Source organism: Podarcis cretensis (genome assembly GCF_951804945.1).
Source record: "Podarcis cretensis genome assembly, chromosome: 4".
In the NCBI taxonomy this organism is placed as follows: Eukaryota; Metazoa; Chordata; class Lepidosauria; order Squamata; family Lacertidae; genus Podarcis; species Podarcis cretensis.
Window position 1 is genome coordinate 102,969,816 of NC_137173.1, and position 20,326 is coordinate 102,990,141.

Below are 20,326 nucleotides of genomic sequence, written 5' to 3' on the forward strand. Positions count from 1 at the left end.
ACATCAAGTCCTGTCCCTCTCCCCCATGTTGTGTAGGGGCTCAGCTTTGCAAGAGCTTCAGTCTCCAGCTGGTAAACCATGGGGCAAAGGGGAGAGGGGAGTCCTGTCTCCGACCATAATTTGCCCCCAAGGATATTATGGTTCGTAATATCAAATGCCACTGAGAGTCAAGGAAGATCATTCAGGTCACTTTCCCTTTGCCCACCAGGGTGACCAAGGCTCTCTCAAGCCCAAGTGCTCCGGAAACGGAATAGCCTTCACACCTTTCCAGAAGAGGCCAATGGAAGACTGCCCTCTATTCAGAAAATCATGGGGATCTATAAATGGCAGACTATAATATTAGCAATTAAGTTAATCAAAGTTTTGATTAAATACTACATAAGAACATGTTCTTTCACTTAGTATTTCAGTGACCTATTGAAAGCAAATTCCTCAGATTCTTGCACTCTCTTGCTGGACAAAAAGACTGAATTAATTATTCTGTGTGATCTTGCTATCTTTGATTTTGGGATAAATCTTGTTGAGTTTATTTATTCATTTTATTTTTGAAGAATCAATTCCTAATGGATTTTTTACTTGCATCTCTCTCTTTTTCTCCATCTCCTACCCCCTCCCTCTTTTGGACTTCTACCAGAAGTTTTTGCTACCAGCCAGAATATTTCCTTCTTACATGCTCTGAATTTTAAAATATTTTTCTTTAAAAAAGTATTTGGGTTATTTTATGAAATCCATGTGCTACTAACTTTAGTACAGCTTTCGAACTGCTACGTTGGTAGGAGCAGGGACCGAGCAACGGGAGCTCACCCCGTTGTGGGGATTTGAACCGCCGAACTTCTGATCGGCAAGCCCAAGAGGCTCAGTGGTTTAGACCACAGCGCCACCTGCGTCCTATGGGACTATCAAAAATAAAATCATCAGTTCTGATAGGGTGGGAGAAGTAGCTGGTGGTGGCTGGTACACATTGAGATTGGTGGGGAAGAAAGCAGATAGCCCTACCTCAACAGACACAATCCCAGTGATAGACAGAGTCAACTAATGCCAGCTTGACTTCTTCTCCTACAGTGGCAGCACTGAGAGGAAGAACATTCCTAGGACTGGACCTAAGAAAGCAGGTGGGCAGTTGAGGACTTGCTGGGGCTGGCTGAGGTAGGTTTTGACACTGCCGCATTTGTCTGTTTCTAAATATATGTGTTCATATGCAGCTACCAATGTGCCACCCTTCCACTTCTTGCTTTCTAAAATTACCACTATTAATTCCACTGGACCTAAAGTGGAAGTAAGTCCACGCAACTTGATTCCTGAATGAAGCATCATAAAATATGTTCTCTCATGAGAGGATGAAGCCATACTGATGTACTGATATGGGTGTAGCTTTGTCGGCCAGTTTCACCCAAGCTCTGGGTTGTTTTGTTTTCTGGTTATCAGCTGCACCAGTTTTTATTAGGAGGCCTGATGCCAGTGACCAGAACTTTGGAGGCCTTCATGGTGGGACATTGAGTGTCACTTCTGTGCTGGGTCTTTCTCCTTGAGTGGGCCTGGTATCTCCTCCCAGCTCCACTCGTGATTTGGCTGTTCCTTTTCAGTCACTCAGGCAAAGATTACCCAGCTCCTGTTAGGATTCTAGCCCCGTGCTTCCACTCATGGGATTCTTTTTTATCACATGACGGTGTATGTTTTCATTCCACAGTGTGAGAAGAGACAGAGACAGGATGTTTGTATTACTGTGTTCCGCGATGTAGGATGCTTGTCCTTTGTTCTTACACTTTGCTGTCTGATGCTGAAGAGGAAGGAGCTGAGTTAAAATGCTCTGAGTGTATTATATGTAAATAAAGTAGTTTAGCCAAAATGCTGTGCTACTGAGTCTGTCACGCAAACTACCAATACTCTGCAGGATCCTACAGTGTGCTGATGCCTCTTGGTATCAGTCGTTGTGATGTTTGGGCTGGAGAAAGCTTTAGAAGCTCCCGAATGACCAACCAGAAGGGAAAGAACATGCCAGCCGGGCATGTGTCTCTGTGGGATTCCTATTTGTATGTAGGACTCGCCTAACAGTTCCCTGTATTTATTGAGGACAGAGTTGGAATTTTGTGAGTCTTGGATTGGATTTGAGAGCTCCCCATCCCACCCCAAACACTGGTGATCAACACAGGACTGGAATAGCTTTGCTATTTGACTGATTGCATTCAGTCATCACATTGGCAGGGAGTACAGCAGGACAGCTAATCTGTCTTGGTGAGCACTGAAGTGGTGGGACTGGCTTAAGGGGAAGAATAGTGAGAGCATCTGGGGACCCTGGAATGCCAACCTTCTGAACTCTAGTGGGGGAGAATGCTCTTTTCAGCCCCCCGCCCTTTCATGCAATGGTCCATCACCTATTGAGCCTCCAAGTTTAGTGTCCACACTTGTTCTAGTTATGTTTCAGTTGTGGATCAAGAGTGCTCTTCAGTCCATCTATGTGTAGAGACTTTGGTAATATAGAGCCCTGTGCAAGGAAAAAAAAATTGGTGCTCATACAAGTATAGGTTTTGTTCTTGTTCTTGTTCTGTACTCCCTTGGCTTGGTGCCCTGTGCAGGAAATCACCTGCACTACCCTAAATATGCTCCCTCTGGATCTAAACCCATGAAATTTCCAGGTTCCTGTAAACTGTAATTCTCCCTTCCCATGTGCCTCTGTTTGACCTTCAAAATACATTTTAGTGCCCAAATATGGTCTCATGTTTTCTGAGCAATGGGCTGCATGCATTTTTAAAGTCAATTAAGTGGTGGCACTTATAGTTCTACAGTTTTATTGTGCATAAGCCAATAAACAGAAATTTGGTTGTGGAGGGTGGGATAGGTGCACATTTGGGAAAGGTGGGGTGAAGAGAAGGAAGCAGGGGAAAGACACTACAAAGATGTAGCTAGTGTGTGTGTGTGGGGGGGGTTCTTCTGTGCATATTCCTTATTGCCAGTTGTTAGTCAAGATGCCCTTCATCACCCTCTTTTTCAGAGTTTGGGACTGAGGAGGAAATGGTCCACTCAGCGGATTTGGGATTACAGCTGCCTGAGAATTTTGCCTAAATGGTAATTTGGAGATTACTAGAGAAATATGTGAGGAATTTTGACAGAAGCAAAAATTCTATGAATAGTTGGATCTTGAGAGATCAGGGCCAAAATTTCTCAGAAAATAATTTGATGAAATTCCCTGTTGGGATATTCTGCCTCTCCCTATCACCCAAACATTATTCAGCAAAAGAACCTCCTGTGTTTCACCACCTGCAAATAAGGTTTGAGAAGCTATGTTTGCTCAATCAGTATGTCCACAAGTGAGTGGCAAAGGAGAGAAAGAATATGAACATAAGAACGCCTCCCAGTCTCACTGCACACAGAAGGTCCGTCCACTCTGGGGACAGAATTAGCCAGAGCTTTTTTTTTTTTTAAAAAAGGTGTGATACTTACCATGAAGTTGTTACAGTAAGTGCCCCACTTTTAACATGGGGGGGGGGGAGAAGGTGTTGGTACTGCATACCCTTCAGTACCCCAAGAAAAAATGAACTGGAATTAGCATATGTCTATTTTTAACATGTCTGTGTGTATGCAAACTGGATGTGACTGTGAGCTTTCATGCTATTATGGATTTCTCATTAGTCTGTCTGTGTCTATGTGGCACTGCTTAATAAATAATAATTAAATGCGCACTGTTCACAACAGTACTAAAAAATTCCCTCCTGGACCTTCTGTTCCTTCTGGTTCCTATTTTGATGATATACTGCCCTAATGCATCAGTAGCCCAGGAGCAATCAAAGTTGTCGCTGATTATGCATTGGCAGCATATATCATGATAACAAATTCACTCTGTTGGTGCACCAGTACAGCACACCTTTGGTTTAACAGCTGGCAGGAGAGTGAAAATTTCAAAATGAGGTGGGGCGAGAAACCAGGCAGATGGATAAAACTTTTGTGAAGGATTAAATACATTGGGGAAGCACACAGACACCCTCCTCCACCTGCTTACCAAAATTAAATTGGCTTAGGTCAATACGACAAGGAACTCATAAGCCACTCACTCTCAACAGCTAGAAATATTGTAACTAGACACCGGAAGGCCCTTTCAAGAGTGAAAATAGACCACTGATATCAAAATGCACGGGAAACTGCCCTGTTAACCAACCAACTTAAGCTAGCATGGGGACAAGCAAAGGTGGATGCCTTCCAGCTGGTGTGGTTCTGCTTTATCACATACACAGCACAACAAGACAATGACCTATTCCCTCCCCTCCCCCCCCCCAACAAGCCACACTGCAGTCAACTGAACACAGCCAACCAAGCTCTGGAGCCTCCAATCTCTCACAATGCCAACAAAAGCAAATAACTATAAAAACTTACTTTCTGAGTTCTATTCCTTCCTGCTTACATTGCATCCCTGATTACACTCTGTCAGTGCCTTGCATGCTTGAATTTGTCACTTGAATTGCTGGAACTTATGTAGATCATAAGAAAATACAAAGGAAACAGAATACTATTCTCATCTGGCCAGCTCCTCTCCCTGGTCTGCTGGAGGCAGAGTGCCTCCGAATACCAGTAGCTGGGAATTATGAGTGAGAGCTCATGTCCCGCTTGCAGGCTTTATAGATTTACAAAATAAAAGTGCATACTTGGTCTTACTAAGTTTCTAAGGCATAAGCAAAGCAGTCCTGAACATGCACTCTTGTTTAAGAAGAGAAGTACTTCACTAGATCAAATGAAAGCTCACCTGGTGTTATGTACTGAGTTGAATAGGATCCAAACTGCAGCAGTCTGGCAACTTCCGGGTTGGCGCCATCGCCGAATGGCGGACTCCCTCCGAGCTCCGGAGGGAGTCTGCTCGGCAGGGGCTGGGTTCTACCACACCGGCGACGCGGGGACCCTCAAAAACCATGGGCGCTGAAACCCATGGGCATGGTGACTCGGCTGGCACCGTTTGCGCCCCCCCGACCACGCGAAGGAGCCTTTTTAAAGGCTGCGGAGCGGGTGACGAGGGGGGGGGGTGCTGTGAGTCCTCCGCTTCCCCTGCCAAGCGAAGCCGCATGCCATTTGGTGGAGAGCGCTGACTTCTTGCATTGAAAATCTGGACTTAAAAGAACAACCCGTGAGTAATTGGAACTTGGATTAAAAAGGGGAATAAATTTTTTCTTAAATTCGGAGCGAGCGGGGGAGGTATAAAAAGGAAGTCAACCTCCCCCCTGTTGTAGAGGAGCTAAAGCAAAGGACCTGACAACTAAGATCGAGCACAACATTTTCTTTTGATAAAGATATTAATTTCGCGATGGAAAATTATAAGCTGGGCTGGAGGAGAAGAGTGGAATGTGAATTAAAATACAACCCCCCCCCCCCGGGAGCGATCCGTGAGAGCGCCTGGAGAGGAGAAATAGAGGTTTTGACAGCTGTCAAAGGAGCTGCCAAAACTGAAGAACAAAAAGAGAACTTTGTTACGAGGACTTTGCTGGTTACATTTGTTATAAATTGGATATAAACTGTTTAAAACAAGGAATAATAAGTTACTTTGACTGGTGGGTGAGATCGGGAATGAAACTGAGTTACTATAATCCCTCTAGAGGAGCTGTGGGTTATTACAAGCATCGCTGGCATGGAATTTGAATCGAACATTTTATCTCCTGGGAAACTGCAGAAATGGAACACTATTTTGTCTACAGAGGTCTACACACTAAAGGAGACAATAGATTTATCTATTGAAGAATGGAAGGGACTTGACGTAATGTTTTGTTCCTGAATAACAAAGTGTGGTGGGATAATGAGCAGCTTGTGCGTTAAAGCTGGATCCCTCAGAGCTCACTCTGTGTAGTGAAACCCTGCCTTGAGAAGAGCCCTTGAGCATGGCTCCCTCAGTCGCTGGTAGAATCTGACAGTGGGCGTTTGCGGAAACGTTTCCAACATAAGAGCTGTTTCACAGACATGCGCCTCCTGGATTCCCTGCGTGACAGCTTCCGGCGGGGGGTGGGAGTCCTTATGGGCTGTTCTGATACCTCCTCGCTGTTCTCACTGGAAGTATCCCAGAGCCTCCCCTCCGACTCCCTTTCCTTTGGAGCTCCCGCACTCCCCCTACTGGTTCCCTCTTCTCCTGAAGAAGAGGCTCTCCTATTCTGCTGAAGCCTTCTCACCACCTGTCCTTCCGATGGCAGTTCCCTGACATCCACCTCCCCCCCAGGGCCCCCTTCACCCCCTCCCGCCTCTTCTCTTACTGGCGGCGAGGACGGAAATCCCTGGAAGGAACTCCCCTCATCCTCCGAGGATTCAAACACTTCTAACCACGGCCTACCGCCTCTTTCCCCCTCTTCCTCTCCTTCGTCGGAATCTGTTTCCACCTCCACTTCCGACTCTGGGAACCCTTCAAATTCCCCTTCCTCATCTGTAGTCCCGAAATGTTCCCTCCTAAACCTTGCCACTGGTTGTGGTTTACTTGGGAAACGCCGATGAAACGTTTCTATTAAAATCTCGTCCTTGACTTCCTCTGCCGGTACCCATGCGTTTTCTGACTCTTCCTCCCCCTCCCATTCTACCAAGTATTCCACCTGATTCCCCTTCCACCTGGAATCAATGATCCCTGCCACATCCATGTTGCGTTCTCTCTCTTCTATGACGGGTGTCCGGGTGACCTCCCTCTCACGTTCCCCCCACTCACACCCCTCTCTGTAGGGCGACAGTAATGACCTGTGAAATACTGGGTGCAATTTCATGTGACTGGGCAATCGGAGTTTGAATGCTACTGGGTTGACCTGCTGTATGACCTCAAAGGGTCCCAACCGTTTGGGTCTCAATTTCTTACACCCTCCCTTGAACGGCAGTCCTTGGGTGGATAGCCACACCCGGTTACCCACCCTTATGGTTTCGCCTTCCCTCCTATTTCTGTCAGCTTGCTTCTTATATTCTTCTTTGGCTTTCTCTAAGTTGAGTTGGAGCTGACGGTGGATCGCTTCCATCTCTTCAACAAAATTTTCCGCTGCAGGTACACTCCACCTTCCCCCGCCCTCTCCTGGAAACGCCCGAGGATGACACCCATAATTGGCTAGAAAGGGACTCATCCCTGTGGACGCGTTCTCCGCGTTGTTGTAGGCAAATTCTGCTAGAGGTAACCAGTCCACCCAATCAGTTTCTCTGTCCTTTACATAACACCTCAGATATTGTTGCAAAACCCCGTTTGCCCTTTCTGCTTGCCCATTTGTTTCTGGGTGCCTGGCGGTGGAAAAACTTACCTCCACATGCAACATGCTCATTAGTTTCCTCCAGAACCTAGAAGTAAATTGTTTTCCTCTGTCGCTCAAAACCCTCAAGGGGGCGCCATGCAACCTAAAAATGTGCTCCACAAACAACCTTGCGGTTTCTTCCGCTGTCACTGCATGTGAACAAGCTATAAAGTGGCACATCTTAGTTAGTAGATCTACCACCACCATGACCGCGGTTTTCCCTTTGGATCTCGGTAGATCGGTCATGAAGTCTATGGATACCATCTCCCATGGCCTTTCTGGGGTGGGTAAGGGTTCCAATAAACCCGCTGGCGCCAACCTCTCTCCCTTTGCTCTTTGGCACCTGTCGCATCCCCTGACATACTCCCGCACGTCCTCCCGCACCTTGGGCCACCAAAACTCCCTGGTAACCAACCACATGGTTTTGTGCTGCCCGAAGTGTCCGGCCGTGGGGCTGTCATGCAACTGCTTAAGCACTCGCCCTCTTAGTTCCCCACCTGGTATGTAGAGCGCCCCTTTGTAATATAGTTTTCCGTTCTTTTCCTCAAACCCCCCTGCGTTTTCACCTGTCTCCCTGAGTTCCCTAAGTTTCTCTTGGGCATATTCATCGTTTTCAATACCCTCTACCAGTTCTCTTTGCCCCACCAATGCCGCCCCACAAACCCAGTGGTCCTCTGAGATGACATGTCTTTCTTCCGCCCCTCCTTCCCCCTCCAAGTACTCAGGTTTTCTGGAGAGAGCGTCCGCCCTGACATTCTCAGCCCCTGGCACGTAGCTAATCTCAAAATTGAACTTGGAGAACTCTTGCGCCCATCTTACTTGTCTCTGGTTCAACACTCGGGCTGTTCTCCAGTATTCTAGATTTTTGTGGTCTGTCCGTACTTGAACCTTGTGTTGCGCTCCAATCAACAGGTGTCTCCATCTCTTGAACGCTTCGTGGACAGCGAGTAATTCTCTGTCGTACACTGTATAATTCCTCTCAGACTTGTTCAATTTCCTCGAGAAGAAGGCACACGGCTTCCATTCCGACGTATTCGCTCCTGGCTGCAGAAGCACGGCCCCCACCGCTCTGTCAGACGCGTCGGTTTCCACCCTCATCGGCTGCTGCAGATCCACGTGTAAAAGTTGTTCTTCCGAAGCAAACGCCCTCTTTAAACTTTCGAAAGCTCGCTGCGCTTCTTCCGTCCAGACAAATTTCTTCTTACTGCTGAGACAATCCGTGATGGGGGCTGTTAAATGGGCGAAGTTCTTGATGAACTTCCGATAGAAGTTTCCGAACCCCAAAAACCTCTGCACATCTTTCTTAGTTTTCGGTGGCCTCCATTCCAGCACTGCTTGCACCTTGCTAGGATCCATGGCCAGCCCCTTGTCCGACAACCGGTACCCAAGGAATTCCACCTCCCTGGCGTGAAACTGACACTTCTCCAGTTTCACCCACAGCTGGTTTTCTTGCAGTTTGCTCAGTACTTCTCTTACATCTCGCACATGCTGCTCTTCATCCTCTGAGTACACCAGCACATCGTCCAAGAACGCAGCGCAGTTCTTGTACAGCAATGGTCCTAGTACGTGATTAATAAATGATTGAAATACTGCGGAACCCGCCTGGAGGCCGAAAGGCATAACGCAGTACTCAAATGCCCCCAAGGGGGTGAACATAGTGGTTTTCCACTCATCTCCCTTTCTCATACGTATCAGGTTATACGCCCCCCTCAGGTCCAGCTTGGTAAAAATCTTCCCTTTTCTCACCCGGGTCAGAATGTCATCGATTCTGGGCATAGGGAAGGTCACGGGTTCGGACACTGCGTTTAGGGCCCTGAAATCCACAATTAATCTCGGTTTGTCCGAGTTTTTTTTGTCTACAAAGAACACTGGGCTACCCCCCACCGCTCGTGACTCCCTGATGAACCCACGCTTGAGGTTTTTGTCAATAAACTCCCTTAGCTCCTGCATCTCTCTGTCAGACATTGCATACACCTTGCCCACTGGCAATTGCGCTCCTGGAAGTAAGTTGATTTGGCAGTCAAAGGCTCTGTGCGGGGGTAGTTTATCTGCTTCCCTTTCGCTGAAGACGTCGGCAAAATCTGCATATTGTCGTGGTACCCTACCTTGTTCCATTGCTTCTATCTTTGCTAACGTGGCCTGAGTGCCTGCTTGGCCCCCTTTTTCTGTGCAGTGTCCCATACAATGTGCTGACCCAAAGGAAACCACTCTCTGATGCCATCCCACAAGCGGATCATGCAGCGCTAGCCAGCTCATCCCCAAAATGATGGGCGCTCCTCCCAACGTGGCTATATTAAACGCTATCCGTTCCGTGTGTCTTGCCACCCTCATTGTCATGGGGACCGTCTGCTGGTCTACTTCTCCCCCCAACAGCGCCCTCCCATCAATCGTGGTCACCTGCAGGGGATTTTTTAAAGGAATGGTTTGTATCTGATGGGCGGCTGCAAACTCCTTACTCATAAAGTTGCAGGAGCTGCCTGAGTCTAACAGCGCCTTCACTTTTAGTGGGTGTCCGTTTGCCAGCTCCAGCAATACCTCTATTACAAGAGCTGGTCTTGGGGGTTCTGGCGTGGGCACATTTACTGTTCCTTGGCCTGGCTGCTGTGCCCCGTCGGTGGCAGCCAGGCGTTGGCTTTTACTTGCTCCTTAGCTCCTTCTCCCTCCTCCCCAACAGCTCCCGCCATTCCTTGCCATTCCTTTCTTTGCGGACAAACTCTGGCAAAATGACCTGGCTGTTGGCAGAGAAAACATTTCTTGGCGCCTTTCCCTTCCTTCTTCCGCCCTTCACTGGGGTTTGAAATTGCGCGCGCGCGCGCTGTTCCGATTTCCATCGGCTCTGCTGGCAGAGAAGGCTGCTCTGGCATCTCTGGAATGCGGAAATCCCTCCAACGCTCCCCTTTCCCTTCCCGCTTCTCCAAGGCTCTGGCCTCCTGGCGTGAGCCTATGGCCAGCGCTGATTTAGTCAGAAGGTCCATAGACTCCGCCCTGGGCCCCCGGGAAAGTTCGTCTTTCACTGCCGAAGATAGTCCTTCTTCGAACAGCATTTGTATCGGTTCCGCTGACAAATCCCATCCTAATTTATGGATCAACATGGTGAACTCAGTCCAGTACTCACGGACAGATCGGTTCCCTTGTTTACACGCCATTAACTGCCTGCGCGCCACTCCCTGCTCAATCTCGCTGGAAAACATCAGATCCATGGCGCGAAAAAACTTCCTTGTGTCCCTTAGGGCTTCATTATTGGCTGCCATTAGTGGCCTCACCCAATCTCGGGCTGTGCCTTCGAGATGCCCAATCACAAAACCAACCCTCGAATCCTCATCAGGAAAATCATCAAACTGCAGATTGAGGGCATATTGCATCTCTGTCCTGAAGGCTTGATAATTCCTGGGATCACCCCCAAACTTCTGCACCAGTCCTGGCACTTTCCTCGAGAGCTGGGCGGCTTTCCCCTTTTCTGCATCATGAGCCCTCCTCTCCTCCAGCCTCGCCGTTTGCAGAGCTAACTGTACCTCCAACATCCTGTACCTTTCTTCCAGGCTAGGACCGGCTGCAGCTGCTCCCCCATCTCCGCCTCCGGCTGGGTTGCTCATGATGCCTCTCTTTGCACAAGCTGCTTTCAGGGACTGTCAGATTGCTGTGGTGGGATAATGAGCAGCTTGTGCGTTAAAGCTGGATCCCTCAGAGCTCACTCTGTGTAGTGAAACCCTGCCTTGAGAAGAGCCCTTGAGCATGGCTCCCTCAGTCGCTGGTAGAATCTGACAGTGGGCGTTTGCGGAAACGTTTCCAACATAAGAGCTGTTTCACAGACATGCGCCTCCTGGATTCCCTGCGTGACAGCTTCCGGCGGGGGGTGGGAGTCCTTATGGGCTGTTCTGATACCTCCTCGCTGTTCTCACTGGAAGTATCCCAGAGCCTCCCCTCCGACTCCCTTTCCTTTGGAGCTCCCGCACTCCCCCTACTGGTTCCCTCTTCTCCTGAAGAAGAGGCTCTCCTATTCTGCTGAAGCCTTCTCACCACCTGTCCTTCCGATGGCAGTTCCCTGACACAAAGCCTCTGTAGAGGAATTACAAGCTTTTTGGAATTAGAACATTTGTGCAGGAGAGCAGGGGGGAAAAAAGAAAAAAAAAAGAGGAGAAGAGAGAACATCAAGAAAAACAAGAAAAACAAGAACTGGACAAAGTTGGAAGATAGACTCTTTCTAAGATTGGACATTTGAAATTAAAGATGATTAAAAGACGGTAAAGATTACTAAAAAGACGGCAAAGTGGACTGGTGAAGGATTATGGCTTAGATTATGGTTCAGATGTGGGAGCTCCAGGAGACAGTGGATTTGATGGACATTGGGAACGCAACCGGGAAAGGGGGGAGGGAAATTTGGAATCCAAAGGGTGTTAAATTATATTTTATTCTTTTTTTAATTCTTTTATGTTAATCTGTATCTTATATTAAAGAGGGGAACTCGTGGAAGGGAACAGGTCGATTTTAGGGGATGGGAAAATATCTTTTAAATTGGGTTAATGATAATAATTTTAAAATTTGGGGTAAGAATTTGTTGAATCTATTTGAAAGAATTGGAATACAAGAGGGGGTGGGGAGGGGGAAGTCCTGGAAAGATGATATTGAAAATAAGGCCTTAAATTTGGATGTTTTTCTTTTTTTTGTTATATTTGAAAATCTTTAATAAATATTATTAAAAAAAAAAAAAACTGCAGCAGTCTGATTGGTCCTAGAACAATAGGATCCAAATTGCAGCAGTCTGATTGGTCCTAGAACAATAGGATTCAGAATGCAGCAGTCTGAGTTTTAAAAACCATATTGTGAGGAAAGCACTGTATAATGTTTGGATTAGATATAAAGATTTGCTGGAAAGTAAAACCCCTAGGTGGGTGTCACCAATGGAATCTAGGGAAGTAAAAAAGCTTAATATGGACTCTAAATGGCCAAAATATCATGAAATTTTAGAATATGATGGTGAAAGGGTGAAACTTCAGAGTTATGAGAAACTAAAGCCTAAGGTTCGAGATTGGTTGCATTATCATCAGATAAATGAGACATTTAAACAGGACAGAAAAATAGGATTTCAGAAAGAGAAGTCAAAACTAGAAACAGAACTGTTGGAACCCAATACTAAGAACTTATCAAAAATGTATAACTTGCTGTTGAAATGGAATACACAGGATGAAATGGTGAAATCAGCTATGATTAAATGGGCACAAGATATCGGTCATGATATTATGTTTGCTGACTGGGAACAGTTATGGACCACCGGTATCAAATTTACTGCATGTAATGCTTTAAAAGAAAATATTATGAAAATGATCTATCGGTGGTACATGACCCCAGTCAAGCTTGCAAAAATTTACCATTTGCCTAATAATAAGTGCTGGAAATGTAATGAGACTGAAGGCACCTTTTACCATCTTTGGTGGACCTGCCCAAGGGTTAAAGCTTTCTGGGAAATGATCTATAATGAAATTAAGAAGGTCCTTAAGTGGACTTTTCCTAAGAAACCAGAGGCTTTCCTTTTGGGCATGGTTGGCCAAGTGGTGTTAAGGAAGGATAGGATTTTTTTTATGTACGCCACTACAGCAGCAAGAATTCTACTGGCAAAGTATTGGAAGACGCAAGAACTACCAACTCTGGAAGAATGGCAAACAAAGGTGATTGACTTTATGGGACTGGCCGAGATGACGGGCAGAATCCGTGACCAGGGGAAAGAGACAGTGGAAGAAGACTGGAAGAAATTTAAAATATATCTTAAGAACAATTGTAAAATTGATGAATGTTAAGATGTCAGGGGGTAAGAGGTAAAGAAATTGCAGCAGTAATCAAAAAAACTAAAGGAACTTTTATGAAAGGGAATTAAGATAATGGACCTAAGGGTTGCTAAAGAATCAATAAACAAGGATGCAGGGATGGGGAGGTATGGGGAAGTCAAAAGAAAGAAGGGTATGAAACGATCAGTTGGAAATTGTGTTGTTTTGTGTTGCTATTGTTATCTGTTTGAAAAACGAATAAAAATTATTATAAAAAAAAACAAAAACAGAATGCAGCAGTCTGATTGGTCCTAGAACAATGCAGCAGTATGATTGGTTGGCAGGAACCACCCAATCATGCTCCAGATATAAGTGAATCCACAACCTGATTGGCTTACAGTAGAATTCCGGAATTGGCCAATCATGTGCAGCCCATTGTGTAAATAATGTATATAAAGCAGATACTTTGAGGGGACATTCATTCATTCCTCCTCACACCATGAGCTGAATAAAGAGCATGAAATCACTTTGTGACTCTGAGTATATTTCACTGGCGACGAAGGTGGGATCCCGCTGAGCTGACTGCCACGCACAGCACCGCAGCACCGCCACCTGCCGCACCGCTGCCTCGCACCGTGTATCCAGGCTTCACAAGGAACTCAGAATGGCAACCAACAGCAGCTTCTCACCGTTCAACCCAGCATCTGGAGACTGGGAAGCGTACGCCTCCCGTTTCACCTTCCTCCTAGAAGCCAAAGGGGTCACTGATGACGAAGACGCCAAGAAGAGGGCAATATTCTTCAGCGTGTGTGGAGAGGAGACATTTGAAATCGCCCGGGCTCTCCTTGCGCCTGAAGACGTTGCTACTGTTCCATACAAAACAATAATGGAACAGCTGAAGGGGCACTTTTCGCCACAGCCCTCAGTGGTGGCTCGTCGAAATGCCTTCTACGCAAAGCGGCAAGCCCCTGGGGAAACCATAACTGGGTTTGTGACCTCTCTCCGCCAAGCCGCCCGGTTCTGCAACTTCTCAGAGCTGGAGAACATGCTTCGTGACCGCCTCGTCGGTGGCCTGAGGGATGAGAAGCTGCAACGACGCCTCTACGCTAAGAAGAACCTAACGTTCCAGGTCGCTCTGGAGGAGGCCCTGGCAACGGAAGCTGCCGAGAGGTCGATGCAAGAGGCACGGCCGAACCAGCCGTCCCAACCGAGGGTCCACCACAAAGACCTCACCGACGACTCAGGATCTGACAGGGAGGAGGTGCACCGAGTACAGCAGCGCACTCAAGCAGCCCACATACCACAGCTGCCTCGACGAGAAGGAGGGAACTGCGCAAGCTGTGGAGAAAGTCACGAGAGGAGGACCTGCCGTTTCCGCAACGCAGAGTGCAGGCAGTGCAGAAAATTGGGACACATCGCCCGGGTGTGTCAGGCTCGGCCCACCCGACGCCAGGCATCAGATGACCAATCCAAGAACCCCAGGTCCCAGGGCCCAACGCACCAAGGCAACTCGACGGAGCTCACGGACTTCCAGGTATACCAGTTGCCCCAACCCAACGTAGAGAAAATTTATGTAGAGGTACAGATAGAGGGTGCCCCATGCCGCATGGAGCTTGACACGGGTTCAACTCTATCCATAATCTCGGCAAGGACCTTAAGGGAACTGTGTCCTACTGGGGGTCCCAAACTCAGGCCGGCCCCATTCACCCTCCGGGACTTCCAGAAACGTAAGGTCCCCACAATGGGGGTGCAATACCGAGGGCGGACGCGGCAACTGGACTTGCTTGTGGTCAAGGGCCCCTACATTAGCTTACTGGGATTGGCATGGTTTGGACCACTGGGGCTAGCTGTCACCGGGGTGAACCACACTAGCTTACAAGTGGACGTGGATGCCATATGTAAGGAATTTCCGGGGGTTTTCGATGGGAAATTGGGTCAGTATACGGGCCCCCCCATTGCTCTACAGCTTGACCCCGCAGTACGACCGGTCAGGCTCAAGGCCCGCCGGGTCCCATTCGCCCTGAAACCCCGTATAGACGAGGAATTGGACCGGCTCATGGAGCAAGGAGTGCTGGAACCGGTGCCTAATGCCCCCTGGGAAACCCCAATCAGTCCGCATCTGTGCAGACTACAAGTGTACCATAAACAAGGCCCTCACGGCCCATGCATACCCAGTGCCAGTGGTCAGCCATGTCCTTGCCACCCTGGCTGGGTCGAAAATTTTTGGCAAGCTGGACTTGGCCCAAGCATATCAACAGCTGCCAGTAGATGAGGCCACAGCAGAGGCACAGACGATTGTGACGCACAGAGGAGCATTCAGGGTAAAGCGGCTGCAATTCGGTGTCAGTGTGGCACCATATTCCAGAATCTAATGGACTCTCTCCTTAAAGGGATTCCTGGTGTCACCCCCTTCTTCGATGATGTGTTGATTGCCGGGCCCACACCAGAGGAGTTTGAGGACCGCCTCCGCACCGTTCTGCACCGTTTCCAGACAGCGGGTCTCAAGGTGAAGTGGGAAAAATGTCTACTAGGAGTGCCCCAGGTGGACTTTCTGGGATTTATGGTGGACGCAGAAGGGGTCCACCCAACTGGGGACAAGGTACGGGCCATTTGTGATGCCCCAGCGCCCAAGAACAAGACTGAACTTCAGGCCTTCTTGGGACTATTGAACTTTTACCATTCTTTCCTTCCCCACAAGGCGGCGGTAGCGGAGCCCCTACACAGACTCCTGGACAAGCGGGCCCCTTGGGTGTGGGGCCAGCGCCAGGAGGCCGCATTCCAGGCAGTCAAGGACTTGCTTGTCTCAAACTCGGTCTTGGCACACTTCGACGAGAGGCTGCCGGTGGTGCTAGCATGCGACGCCTCACCCTATGGCATTGGCGCTGTCCTGGGACACCAACTCCCAGATGGAAGAGAGGTACCGGTGGCATACTTTTCCCAGACACTCAATGCAACCGAGCGGAACTACTCACAAATCGACAAGGAGGGTCTGGCAATCGTGAAGGGAGTAAAAAAATTCCATGATTTCTTGTACGGGCGGCCCTTCACCGTGGTGATTGACCACAAGCCGTTGCTTGGCTTGTTTGCCCCCGAAAAGCAGACCCCCCAAGTGCTGTCTCCTCGCGTCCTCAGGTGGTCAATTTTCCTTGCCAGCTACCAGTATGCACTGATTCACCGCCCTGGGAAGGCGATGGGCCATGCGGACGCCCTCAGCAGGCTACCACTACCAGAAACAGGCCCCGACCCAGCACCTGCACAAGAGGTTATGAGCCTGGAGCTGCTTCCCGACCGCCCCATTCAGGCACAAGAAGTTGCACACCATTCCAAGAAAGATAGGGTCATCTCCCGGGTCCTGGACTGGGTGTGGAGGGGATGGCCCAGCAGCAGCCCTGGGCCAGAATTCGCTGGCTACACAACCCGCAAACATGAACTGTCAGCCCACAAGGGGTGCCTGTTATGGGGAAGCAGGGTCGTTGTTCCCCAGCCCCTCCGCAAAAGGGTCCTCACAGCCCTACACGAGACACACCCAGGGGTAGTAAGAATGAAGGCCCTTGCCAGGAGTTATGTGTGATGGCCGGGGATCGACAGAGAGATAGAGGTCTGGGTCAAACACTGCCAGGCCTGCCAAGAATCCCGCCCAGATCCCCCAAGCGCCCCAGTCCAGTCCTGGGAGTCCGCCCGAGCACCATGGTCACGCCTGCATGTGGACTTCGCTGGCCCCTTTCAGGGGAAAACATTCTTCATAGTGGTGGACTCCTACACCAAATGGCTGGAAGTCGCACTGGTACCGTCCACTTCTACATCCGCAGCCATCCGGGTACTACGCAGGCTGTTTGCAACCCACGGGCTCCCTGACACTCTCGTCTCAGACAACGGGACTGCATTTACGTCAGGAGAATTCCAAACCTTCACAGCGCAGCCATCCGCCACATCCGTTCGGCGCCATTCCACCCTGCCACCAATGGCCAAGCAGAACGCATGGTGCGGACCACCAAGGACACCCTTCGCCGCATGACGCAAGGAGATTGGGAGTACCGCCTTGCCACATTCCTCCTAGCACAGCACAGCACCCCCAGCTCAACGACTGGCCGGAGCCCCGCTGAACTACTAATGGGTCGGCGCCTTGCAATCAGATTGGACCGCCTTCACCCCGATAGAGCTCAGGATGAGGTAGTGGTGGGGGAAGGCAGGAACCCCCGGACCTTCAAGGCCCAGGACCCAGTGTACGCAAAGAATTTTGGGGCAGGCCCAGCATGGGTACCCGCCACAGTCACCAGGGTCACTGGCCCTGTGTCGTACGAGGTGCTAACGGATGGAGGGCAATGCTGGCGCCGCCACTGCGACCAGATACGGTGACGATTCCTGGGAGAAAACCAGGAAGAGGAAAGGTCAGAGGAGTCCCAAGGGAACAGAGGGGCAGTGAGGCCCATAGAGCAGGAGGGGCCAGCAGGAGAGGCAGAATCAGTAAATACAGAGAGGACCCGTGAGGCTGAAAGGACACCGGAACCAGAACCACGACTGAGCGAGCCGGTTGCGCCAGACCAAACAGGCCCATCACAGCCAGCATCCTTGGAACACGAGCCAGAACCTGAACCCCGGACCAGGGAACACCACAGGCCGCAACGCACACGTAGGCCGCCAGCGTACCTTGAGGACTATGAATGCGACCTCCCGGGCAGGACTGGAACTTAGAGGGGAGGGGTGTTATGTACTGAGTTGAATAGGATCCAAACTGCAGCAGTCTGATTGGTCCTAGAACAATAGGATCCAAAAGGCAGCAGTCTGATTGGTCCTAGAACAATAGGATTCAGAATGCAGCAGTCTGATTGGTCCTAGAACAATGCAGCAGTATGATTGGTTGGCAGGAACCACCCAATCATGCTCCAGATATAAGTGAATCCACAACCTGATTGGCTTACAGTAGAATTCCGGAATTGGCCAATCATGTGCAGCCCATTGTGTAAATAATGTATATAAAGCAGATACTTTGAGGGGACATTCATTCATTCCTCCTCACCACTATGAGCTGAATAAAGAGCATGAAATCACTTTGCGACTCTGAGTATATTTCACCTGGCCAGGTTTTTGCTCCATCCAGTCACTTCCCTCCCATTTTAAATTTATGCACAAAGCCTTTTCAAAAGACTTTTGGCAGACCTCCTCTAGGAAGATTCACTGAGTCCCAATCAGGAACTTAAAACATTGACTGACTGATTGATTAAATTTTTATACCTCCCCATAGCACAGCTCTCTGAGCAACTCCCTGCATTGCCAATAAAAGTTAACAATGTTTTCAATAAAACAGAATAAAATCCAAGATCACTGTAACAACAAAAAAATCACAAAAAATAAAATTAACAAAGCTCTGTGTTTGTTAAAACAGCAACAGCAACTCACTATCAGCTAAAGGCACTTGCTTCCTAAAATTCAATACCAATGATGCCAAGTGAATTTCTCAGCTCTAGAAATTCTGTAACAAGTTTAAAGGTCAAAAACAGCAACTTGAGTTGAGCCCATGCAGCTCAGTAACCAGTGCAAATCCTTTAGAACAGGTGTTACGTGGCCACTGCAGCAAGTTCCTGACCTCTCCTGCCCACAGATGTATTTGTGCTAGTAAATGCTGGCTATGTAGATGGTGTTGGGTTGTTATAGTATTTTTGAGGGGTTTTTTTGGGGGGGGAGGGTAGGCTGTATGCCCGAGTCCCCCTCAAATTCCTGGATACAGCATTGATTCAATTCTTGAACTAGCCAGGCTAGCTTTCTGGTGAAGTAATGGCCCTCTGAGTATGGGCTATTGAAGTAACAAAGGAAGTGGCTCTGTGCCAGATAGAAAATGGGTGGGCTCCCCTCCCTCAACTTTCTGGTAGTTAGAAAGATAGAGTTGGGTGTTGGGTTATGTGAGCCAGAAGGCAGAAGCTGGAAGCAGGTTGGGGAGCCAGGGAGAAAGAGCCATCTCTGATTCCTGTTGGAATTCAAGGCTGGAGGAAGCAAGACCCTCTTGGGGGTATTAGTGCTGTGAGCCCTGTTGTTGGCCCAGGTTGTGTATTTGTGTTAATAAACCATATGTTATAAAGATACCACACTCTGCTGTGTCCCTCATTCTGAAAAAACCATATCTTGCATAAGCTTCTGAAACCCCTGGAATCTCGCACTGCTCAGAGATTGGGCTGGCATGCAGCAGTATTGAATTATAATACTAATTACATTGCAACCTACTTTTTCTTCCTTTTGTTTTTTCCTCTTGCATATTCATACTAATGCATACAAGAAAAAACATTAGGAAGTTCTTTTGACTCTCAAAATGTGGAAGCCATCTACACGTGCCATCCATTTGCAGTGGCATAACACAGTAATAAGCCATTTTTCTTCGCACCAGCACAAATCTTCAAAGGAAAAGGTTGCTAAAGCACAGAAGGGAGGAAAATGCAAAAGCCTACATGGGCAGCCACCATGAATTTCAACCAACCCTCCTAGTCCTTCTCCCTCCATATAATTTTACTATGCCTGCCTTCAGTTTCAGGACAGAATCAAGCTGTTTCACACCTTCATCACTGAGGAACATAAGAACACAGTGACATACAGAGAGTCCTGCTGGATTAGACCAAAGGCCTTCCTAGTCCAGTGTTTTGCCAACCACAAAACTTTGGCAAGCTCACAAGCAAGCTCACTCTCCTGTTTGGTATTCAGAAGCATTCTGCCTGTGATAAAAGGTAAAGGTAAAGGTACCCCTGCCCGTACGGGCCAGTCTTGACAGACTCTGGGGTTGTGCGCCCATCTCACTTAAGAGGCCAGGGGCCAGCGCTGTCCGGAGACACTTCCGGGTCACGTGGCCAGCGTGACATCGCTGCATCTGGCGAGCCAGAGCCGCACACGGAAACGCCGTTTACCTTCCCGCTGGTAAGCGGTCCCTATTTATCTACTTGCACCCGGAGGTGCTTTCGAACTGCTAGGTTGGCAGGCGCTGGGACCGAGCAGCGGGAGATACTGCTGCCTGTGATACTGGAGGCAAAATAGCCACCCTGACCAGTAGCCATCAGGGGCGCCAGCTATGGGGGTGGAGGGGGCTTCAGCCTCCTCAATATTTAGGAGCAGGGGGCCGAGCCACCCCCTCCCCCCATATTGAGGGTGCTCCTATCAGTTTGGCCTCCCGTCTGCAAAATGCCCTCCTGCTCCCAACGGGCAAGTGCTCATGTGCCAGGCAGGTGTGGGGTGTGGAGGCGGACCTTTACTCTTCATGGTCTCCAGCCCCTGCCACTGGCAGTTTAACAGTGCACATTTTAATGAAGTACTTCCTTTTGACTGTCTTGGACCTCACTGAATGGCTCCATGTTCTATTGTTATGAAAGG

At 48.8% G+C, this 20,326-nt stretch overlaps 1 protein-coding gene across 1 annotated transcript; it reads left to right on the plus strand.

Moving 5' to 3' along the window:
• Positions 1–13,762: 13,762 nt before the first annotated feature.
• Positions 13,763–16,525, plus strand: LOC307214575 (uncharacterized protein). The gene is made up of 2 exons (XM_079973189.1): positions 13,763–14,513; positions 15,370–16,525. Exons 1-2 carry the CDS (start codon positions 13,866–13,868, stop codon positions 15,406–15,408), a joined length of 687 nt encoding a protein of 228 aa, XP_079829315.1. The 5' UTR covers positions 13,763–13,865; the 3' UTR covers positions 15,409–16,525.
• Positions 16,526–20,326: the final 3,801 nt, after the last annotated feature.

What these genes read in the sequence shown, in the direction of transcription:
- LOC307214575 (XM_079973189.1), top strand. Translation starts at nt 13,866, where the DNA reads ATGGAACAGCTGAAGGGGCACTTTTCGCCACAGCCCTCAGTGGTGGCT. An exon ending in CGGAGCTCACGGACTTCCAG is followed by an intron (nt 14,514 to 15,369) that starts GTATACCAGTTG and finishes CTCTCCTTAAAG; the next exon opens with GGATTCCTGGTGTCACCCCC.